The following is a 9,949-nucleotide window of genomic DNA, read 5'->3' on the forward strand; positions in this document are numbered from 1 at the left end:
ACCTCTATCCCGTTTCTAAACACGAAATTCAAAAGAGTCAGACGAAAATTCGGCCCAGCGAAAAATTGCTTAAAAGAGAAAGGGATTCATATATTTGCTACCAATTGCTTTTGAGATTTGCAAATTGCAATTAACAATGATTTCGTAAAAAGTGCCTGTTAAGTCACTTATCAAACCTTAACAGAGGTTTTGTGACCCTTGAGGCTCAAAAAACCTTAATAATATAAATGAACTATAAATGTCAAAATTTGAATAAAAAATGCAAAAATTGTCAAAAATATGCTAAAATTTGTGATGTTATTAAAATCTTGCAAGACATTCCATTTAATCTAAAAATTATATAGTGACCTATTTTCAAACCCTAGAGGAGGTTCCTTGGTTCTTGAGGCTGAAAATATCTAAACGACAAAAATTTTTGGCACCGAGGGCAACAGTGGGATGGAGGGTAAAAGCGCGCGGGGGGCTGGGGGCAATAGTGGGGGGTCAACAGAGGAGGGATTTTCAACCTCTTAGAACCGCATTTCACACCATAAGTATAAGTCTCCAAAACATGGTGGGGGGGGGGGTGGACCGGGGGCTGATGGGGGGAGCACCTCGGGCTGATGGGGGCAACAGGGTGGGGGGTGGTCAACAGTGGGAGTGTCTTCAACCTCTAAGAACCGCCCTTCACACCATAAGTATACGTATAAGTCTCCAAAACAGTTTGGGCTGACACAGAGCTGAAAGGCTCTGAGGGCACTTAATGCCCGCTGGGCGCTACCTGCTTATCCCGTTTTTGAGGACAAAAAGACAAAAGCGTCAGACGAAAAATCGGTCAAGCGAAAAATTGCATAAAAAAGACCGACAGGACTAATGTAATTGCTACAAACTTCGTTTGAGAGCAATTTATCACGATAATGCTTAACCAAGTATGTTTGCATTTTTAAACTTATTAATTCAGTTTCTATTTTTTTCAGTTCTCATTCCCCTGCACTTAGATCTAATGAAGTTGGTCCGTTTTCATGCTACATCAACTGAATATTTTGATATGAACTATTTTCATATGCAATACACTATAATCCCCACTGGAGTGGAATTCAAGTGCTACTCTTTTTACCAGCTGTTTTAAGTGTCAAGTTGGTGCTTCGTGCTTCTTTTACTCGGCTACTGTGTGACTAGTTGTGATTGTGTACCTGCGTAGAGATGTAAGTGGGTCGTATGTAGAGGGAGGCTCTTCTAGAGTGAGGAACCCAATCCTCGTCCACACTCACAAGGTGGCTTAAACTCGTCAGGAAATGGCTCACATCCACCGGCTAAAACCAAATCAAAACAGTTGCCACCACAAAAAACAAACTTGCCTGAAAATAGCCGTGATTGATTCCCATAACCACCTCGAATAGAAAGAACCGAACAAAAATTTATTTAAAAGTGCGAGCTATTTTGATTGAATTTTGTAGTTAGACATACTGAGGTTTCTTAATGAGAGGCTAAAGGGATTGGCATCTATACCAATAAACATTAGACCTGGTAAAAAAAAGACTAATTAAAATAAACTTCCAACGCGGGATATCTAAAACTGGGCTTTATCCCGTTTTATATCTTGATTTCGTTTTTCGTTCATTTTTGATTGCTCTGCTGAGCAACTGATGTTTAAAAGCATTTTCAGCAGAACAAGAGAAGAGGGGAAACTAGCCAAGAGAAGTCAGAAAGATTACATGCAATTTCAAAAAAACGCGGTGAAGCGAAACAACTCATGCCTAGAGACGTAAAAAGACATACGTAGCGGAAAAAGTATCTATCTATGACACAAAATCTATGACAAAAAATAAAAAGGGTAAAATTCAGAAATTTGGCAAAAATCAGATCAATTTTGACAATTAGTGACGCTAAAATGAGAAAAAAACACAAAACTAAAATCTTTTACTTTCAGTAAGTTCCAAAATATCCATCAGCAGTTCCGTTAGGTGAAAAGAGACAAAAAGAACACGTTAAGTCAAGATTCAAAAATTCACCAAAAAAGCTTTCAAAAAGAAATGGTATCTAAGGCAAAAAAAACCCATGGCAACATGTTGAATTCGATAAATTGATGACAATCACATTGCACTACAAGGCCAATGAAAATTGCCATTTTCAAAACTAGACAAGAACAAAAGCTACTAAAACGGGCAAGACTCGAAAATCCAAAATTTTTTGTAACAAAGTCATAAAAACCACTGCAATGATCTCAAATCATTAATTAGTCTCAGCAATGCCTCATTAGCAACCGATGGCATATGACATTAATAGGTCTAAATTATAAGACAACAAACAAAAGGGGCAAAACCAAAAAACCATTTTTTTTTTAAAAAAAAAAAACAATTTGTCTCTAAGTTAAGGAAATCATTTAAAAAATTAAAGAAATGACTCGAATAATTAAAGCCCTATTAGTAACAAAGTTCACTTCTCATTAACGACATGGCTAAGAGAACAAAAATTATTGCGAATACTTGCAAAACTCAAAAATTCGCAAAGAGATTATTTTCAAAACGAATATTGTGGAAGCCATAAAAAATCTTAATCATGAACGCAAATTATTAATTAGATTCATTTAATGTCATAAGCAAACAAAAAAAAAATCGGTCGTTAATGACCGTACGCAAAAAACAACAAGAATGAGCAAAACTCGAAAACTCGCTCACTTATATTTTTTTAAAACAATTATTGTCAAGTCAGAAATCATTAGCTATGAATTGCAACAAATAATTCTCCTTAAACTTGCCTAGTTAGCAGCCGATGGCACCATTATTGAGAACAAGTGACAACACCACAGAAATAACAAATGTGGGCAAAAGGTAAAATTTCACCATTTAATGGCAACATAGAGCGTCAAAATCATCGAAAGCATTAGCAGTACATTGATGAATTAGGAGAACTGCAAATAGCTACATTAAGAACACATGTGTAACATTTTAAGAGCACTTAGAAAAACCTCGAAAACCGAAAATTTGTTCAAACGCCAATTTCTCGCTCCAATTTAAGTGTAACAGACTACCTCCCTTTTTCGCCCTTTATTCTTTCAGCGTAATTAAAATCAGTACTTCAATTTGACTTCTCACTGACATCCAGAAGTCAAAACAAGGGAACAGATCTTTAAAAAAGACAGCGCACCATTACAATCCAAATTGTTCGGATTGAAACAAGGAACGCTCTAATACTTGAAATTATGAGGGTTGTCATGAAAGAGGAAGGCGGCTATCAAACATTAAACAACATAACTGACGTCGGGCGAATTGCTCCCAAATGACTGCGGAGCGGTTGGCTCCATCAACAGCTAACTACGGTTTAGGGAGGCTAGCTTTAGCTTTATCTGTTCATTCAGTTTTTGAGGATAAAAAGTCGAAAATAGCGTTTGAAAAATAGACGAAAAAACGATTAAACGAAAAGTGGCTAGTACGAAAGATCGCATTGAAAAGACCAGTAGGGCTACTATAACTGCTCTAAACTTGAAAGCAGTCAAACGGTGAAGCGCAACAGAAAATTTATAGTCAGTAGATACCCAAACATAGCTGGCAGATTGCCAGAAAATAGCCGCAATAGCTTCGTAGATCTCCAGTATCAACAAACAGTAAAAAAGACAGACCAAAAAATTCGTCTTCTCATTAAAGGCTGATATGTTATATTTTGATTAAAAATCTGTATAAGTTTTCGCTGCCTCTATTACCTGCTCTCAAATAACCTTTATTAAGAGTGACACATACCCATTTGACCTTATCTCTTTGAATTAAAGTAAATAAAAGTCAATTTCAAAGTAAGGAAGTCAATTTTGAGAGTGTGGTAAGTCAGATGTGACCAAAAACTTAATCAAGCGAATGAACAAAAAAACTCGCTCCACTAAGAGCGAAAAATGACGTCACACACGCACTTCAGTTGAAATTGCATGAACGAATGAACAAAAAGCAGATTTGAAGTGGTTGTGACGTCATATGGTCGTAACAAAAATCGCGAAATAAAAAAACGTAGCAGGACAAGTCCTGACGTACAATTCGAAGAATTTTCACTGGCTAACAGAAAACCAGACCTAGAACGGACTATGAATGGACTGGGAAAACCATTAAGAAAAAATCCAATCCAAAAATCGAAAAAACAGTAAAAATGAAAGCGAATTGCCGCATGTGAACAAAAACCATTAGCGAGAAGGCCAATTTTTGTTCAAACACCGTTTTCTCACTCTACTTTAAAATTAGAGCGAAAAAATTTCACGCCGCAAAACCACTCGCTTTTTCGCTCCACTTCCTGTTTCGGCGTGACCAAAATCACTACTCCAATTTGACTTCAAAAATCATGAAAATGTGTGAACAGATCTTAAAAAAAAAGACAGCGCCCCAATACAATTCAAATTCTTTGAATTGTAAAAACCAAGAGAAGGCCAATAATAGCCCCCGCTATTGCTGTGCGGCTATTAACCAGGGGGTGTATGATGAAAATGACATTACTCACCGGGAGCGCAATTCTCTCAGCAGAAGAATTCAATCTGGCAATGTTCTTTTGAGGTCTGAACAGATTGACTTTTCCAGTGCGCACAGATCGATATGCTTTCATGCCCTCGAACAGCTGAAACCAAGTGTATTTCCACCTATTACATCATTTCAGGCACAGGGTTCCACATCATGGGTGGAATTAACTTGCCGTGGCGTGAAAGACGCCACCGAATGCTAAATCTACAGAACACAAAAAATGATTCCGCAAAAAACTACCTGATACTCAGTCTGCTAGGAAAAATGGGCTAAAAAAATTATACAAGGTTTTAATCAAATTTTCAGAATTAAGTGCCAAGCATTAAAATTTCAAGTCAATGGGAATAGCACAACCTGTAGAGTGGAAAAAAATAGGCAAAGTCTGTTTCTTGCTTCAGCCTAACAATAATAATACTCAACTCTAAGCACCGAAACTATATTTATTTGGTGACGGTGTCAAAAAATACTCCAACAAAAAATATTCTTGCTCAGGTAATTTGGTTTTTTCTTTTCATTTCTTTCTCCATTATTATGATTATAAAATTATAACCTAATCATAAACTCAGCAGTGCATAAGAATCAAAAAGAAAATGTTTTGAGATTTCGCCTGAATTGAATTTCAGACCTGATTAAATTCAACACAACGAGCATTTTATTGCATTCATTGGGCACTGCAATGAATGTTCGCGTAACGATATTGTGTTCGCGTAACCATTCAGTTGCGCTTAAGAAGTTCGAGCTTACAACGCCGAATTCTCAGAAGACGGTGAAAGATCAACGTTGAAATTTTGAAAAAAAAAATCCAACAAGAAGCCAGTAAAGTTTTCTCAGAGTTGGTGTTCGGTGTCATTGGTGACAAGTAGTATATTAACCGTGCAACAAAAATAATACATCACAGCTTCTCAAACAAACTAGTTTGAACGCCAGAACACAGGGAACTACAGTACTCGTCTCCCGAACGCGTTACGAAGCATTTTAAGAGCTTGCACAGGCCGAATTGATTCTGCCGCACAAACTATGATCAAAATGAAAAAACCAAGTAATTCAAAATTATCAGCAAACTTCATTTTGAAGTAGATCTATGCTACAAGTTGCACTTTCACTTCGTTTGCTGACAATCATGAACTGTCTTTTCTGTGTTCAGTTTCAATTTTGCTCCAGCAAATATCAGTTCAATATTGCCTAATAAAAATTGTATTTACTTTGCAAAATGAAGAAAGGTATGATCAGCAAACAAGTCCAGGTAATTCAAGTCTAGGTCTATAAGTTTATCATCTAAAGGCAAGAGATGATCTTAAAACTAATCCCTGCAGAGCTCCCGTCGAAATTTTTCCCACGCGACAAGATTCCAACAACGACAACTTTCTGAGTGCGATCACTCAAATAATCTGTAAGGACAGTTAAACAAATAAGAGAGGGGGTGGGAGCGAAACATCATGATCGATAAAAACAAACCCTGACAAAAGATGACAGATCAAGTCCAATCTAGATAACTGACATTGCCTAATAAGATAAAAGATCATTTTAGGCTCAGAACAGAGCTGTTCAAGTATAAATCCGGAACTCACTCAATATTTGGTGTCTTATCAAGCCCTCTAATAAATACTCAATAAAAATACTCAATATGAGAAAGTGTCAGTCGCTGATAAACAGCCTTTTCAAATAATTTAAAAAAACATAAACCGACTAATATCGGAAGAATTGCTCTTGAACGACAGGCGAGGTATTTCATTCGGGGGCGGTAGCCCAGATCACTTTTCTTTATGGGTGCAAAAAGTTGCCCGCGCCGGAATTCGAACCATGGACCTCCCAATCCCTCACCTGAAGCACTGCCCACTCGGTTATCCGGCCCTTCTTTTTGCTATGCTGCAATCATTTTTATTTCAGCAACAAACTTTTACTCCAGAGTGAGAACAATAGAGATCAATCAATGAAGACCGAAAGCGTGAAAAAGTCACTGGAGAAGTCAAAGAATGTTCTGGAAGAAAAGCGTAAAAAACAGTCAAGCAAAAAATTTGCATAAAAAAGATCGACACGTTTACAAAAATTGCTATGAACTTCGTTCAAGAGCAATTAAACAAGCGTATGCATTGCCTTTTGATTTCAAAGAAATCCGCCTAAAAATCAAATTTACGAAATTTAAAAAACAAAAAATTAATTAAAAAATGAGACATGACATCATTTTTTACTCGAAACACAATATTAGGCTCTCAAGAGAAACGTTGTATTAATTTCACAGGGTTACATTATTGTAGCATCGATCAAAAATTAATTGCTCAAAAAACCAAATAAGAAAATAGATCAAATGGACGAAAAACACTTTTCAAAGTCGAAAAGTCATTCACTGAATTCTGCACATGGTTCACAGATTACCCTAAAAACTTGTTTTCACATTTGGCAATGACTTTTATTCCCTTTTTCAGTGACACTTAACCAATTAAACATAAACCGACTAATGTCGGAAGAATTTCTCTCGAACGACAAGCGGGCTTGACCCGCCGGGGTTTCGAACCACTGACCTCCCGATCCATAAACAGATGCACTAACCACTCGGCTATCAGTCTCTTGTTTTTGTTGTGATGTATCCGACTTTATATTAGCAACAAGCTTTACTTCGGAGTGAGCGCAATAGAGATCACTCCAAAATGAAGAACGAAAGCGTGAAAAAGTCACTTGAGAAGTCAAAGAATGTTCTAGAAGAAAAGCGCAAACTGGTCAAGCGAAAAATTTGCATAAACAAAAAGACCAACACGTTTACAATAATTGCTATGAACTTCGTTCAACAGCAATTAATAAAATCTAAGATAACTCCTCTTCGTGTCACCAAAAACCAAGAGGGCCAATAATAGCTACCCCTAGCCATGGCTATAATAGCCATTAATAATAAGGTAAAACAAAAAAAAACAAATAAGCGTATTCACCTATTAGATTGATATCTGTTATTGCATTAGATTTGTGCATTGGGTTTGGTATATCAAAGTAGATTAAATAAAAGTAGAGTTGAAAATTACGGTGGGCAAAAATTATATTACCCCAGGTGCTTCACGATGACGCGAAGTTTCACTGGCGTATAATTTTAGAAACCTGAAATTCAGGCGAATAGTGCCGCAACTGAAAGTAAACGCAACAATAGGTATGAAATATGCAAACATAGATATGTGACGCATATTTATTAATGAACATTGTGGAGACCTGTTTCTAAGAAGTTTTGATGGCGATCATCATACTGGCAGAGAGGTTAAGTTACCTCCTGTTCTCTTCATTGAACAACAATAAGGCGTAATGCTCTGTGTCCTGCAGAGAACAAAACAATACTACCGATTGTGTCTATTGTCTATACGTAATAGATGTCTAGTGCAAATAACTTCCTTACCTAACTCATCACTATAATACATTCTCTAGGCATTTTCATATTCACCTGTAATGAGTAATGCAGAGAACTGACAGCTGGATGAAGTGATAGGTTCTGGAATGGGCCAATTACTGGCTCTTTGAACCCTGTTTCTGCGTCCCATTCAATGTTTAGCATGTGGTCCGTAAACACCGAACCAAAAGGTAGATCTTCGTGTGAGTCTGGCTTTGCCTTAGGGTTCAAATTCAGATCGAATCTGATTTTTGTTGCACAAAGGGAGGACATAGTCCGGGGTTGCAGTACGGCACCATCAACACCCACCTACAAAAAAAAGATGTTTCCAACAATATCGAATGACCAATCATCAGGTATAATTAAATGCATATATTTATACAATACTATACTATTATATTAGTATCATTACTATTTTTATTATTATTATTATTATATAATGATCTAAAACAGGCTGTCCGTATATAAAACAGAGGCTCTCGTGTATAAAAAATTTTCCGACATTCGCATTTGAAAGCACACAATGAATCATATCACCTTGAAGATTGTTACAAAAAAGGGTGTTCTTACGATACCAACATAAACCAGTTATTTTTCGTTATTTTTGTAAGAACTGCGCTGAAATGCGCTAAATTTCCGATAATTTTTAGCGCATAAACCTAGCATAATAATGAGCTGAAATACAAAATTTAGCGAATTCCTTACATGAATTTCAGAAAATTCTTCGACCCGGCTTAGAATGTGTTCAACAATTAGAATGTATTGAACAAGGTTAACCACGTGTAAAAGGACCCTATTTCTTTTTTGTTTACTCCCCCAAAACTACATTTTACATAATTTCATTTCGGACAAAAATCACAGGTGAATCATCACGTGAAAGTCAAAAAGTGTCTGCACAAAAAGTGATGGTATCAAAAAGTTGGGGTATCTAACATTTTTTGTTTCCCTTAGCTATGTTTAGCACAGAGCTATGTTTAGTGCAGAGCAGTTTAGTACTCGGCGGTAATTTAATTAACTTAATCTGTTTATATAAAATTTGTTTTCAGTTACCATAGTGAACAAAATAAAACCGCATCTCGAATGATAATGGTTTGTATAACCAGATAAATAACAACTCAAACGGCACTTTCAAATCATCAACAAATAGACTTTTACACCAAGGTTTCCATAATTAATGGATTTACATATAATAGTAAAATTGTTTTGAAGTATTACTCAAAGATGCCCATTTTCCGGGTTATTGCCATATTCATGGAAATTTGACCGTCTATGTTGCACAGCTGATTGAATATATTACATATACATATATTTATTAACAAGCAATCCTCTTGCTAAAATCAACAAGGTAAAAAAAATAGCAAAAAGCAAGATAGATTGGTTACAAGTTTGAGAGTAGCTCACCCAAAGACTTCTCAAGGACGAGACAACTCTTTTCATTGCACTTGGTGAGGCAAAGACATATAAAACCTGAAATAAAATCTAATTTCACACTCAAATGAACCAAAATTTAATAAAATAGAAGAAAAATATGAGCAAAGATTGAGTGGAGACAAACAGTTTGACTGATTAATGGATAACAGAATGGGTGCGATTCTTTCGGTCGAGAAAATCAACAAATCTTATAATGAGAATCTGCTGAGCAAACTTATTGTTGTCACTCTAACAGATAGTTTCTACAGTTATAAGCAGGAAGGGCGCCTCCTTGCTTGTAGAAAGGTCACAGAGTCTAAGCCCAAAATTCTTGAATTAGCGCCGCAAATTTTCCATCAGAGTACAGGGGGTCGTAAGGGGTCGACTACATAAGAATTATTGGATCTATTGTTTTGAACCCCCCCCCCCCCCCCCCGCTTACTGTGCTTATATTTTTACGCTGCCAGGCGCACGTGCTATTTTTCTACATAGTAACGTGCTATATAACATATAATTTGTAATTGGGGCGTAAAAAATACTTGGGTGGGGGGCGAAACATAATCGATCCGATTTATTTGGATGCCATAAAATTTAAATAAGAAAGACGAACAATTTGTACAAACAGCATCAATCCAATAAGGTTTCATTAAGTTCCAATAACCGAAAGGCGAATCGTTTTGTTCTTTTTTTAAGTTAAGTCAGA

At 36.4% G+C, this 9,949-nt stretch overlaps 1 protein-coding gene across 1 annotated transcript in view; it reads right to left on the reverse strand.

The window, feature by feature from the left end:
* The window catches only part of LOC142352088 (branched-chain-amino-acid aminotransferase, mitochondrial-like), a 45,460-nt gene extending 36,145 nt beyond the window's left edge, over positions 1-9,315 (reverse strand). Inside the window, exons 1-4 of the mRNA XM_075404459.1 lie at positions 9,238-9,315; positions 7,891-8,145; positions 4,456-4,569; positions 1,173-1,292 (exon numbers count right to left, since the gene is read on the reverse strand). Of these exons, the coding sequence (XP_075260574.1) occupies positions 1,173-1,292; positions 4,456-4,569; positions 7,891-8,145; positions 9,238-9,273 (525 nt within the window). The 5' untranslated portion in view covers positions 9,274-9,315. The remainder of the gene's footprint in view (positions 1-1,172; positions 1,293-4,455; positions 4,570-7,890; positions 8,146-9,237) is intronic.
* Positions 9,316-9,949: the final 634 nt, after the last annotated feature.

The sequence above is a fragment of the Convolutriloba macropyga genome, chromosome 1 (genome assembly GCF_964194025.1).
Source record: "Convolutriloba macropyga chromosome 1, txConMacr16.3, whole genome shotgun sequence".
Taxonomy (NCBI): Eukaryota; Metazoa; Xenacoelomorpha; order Acoela; family Convolutidae; genus Convolutriloba; species Convolutriloba macropyga.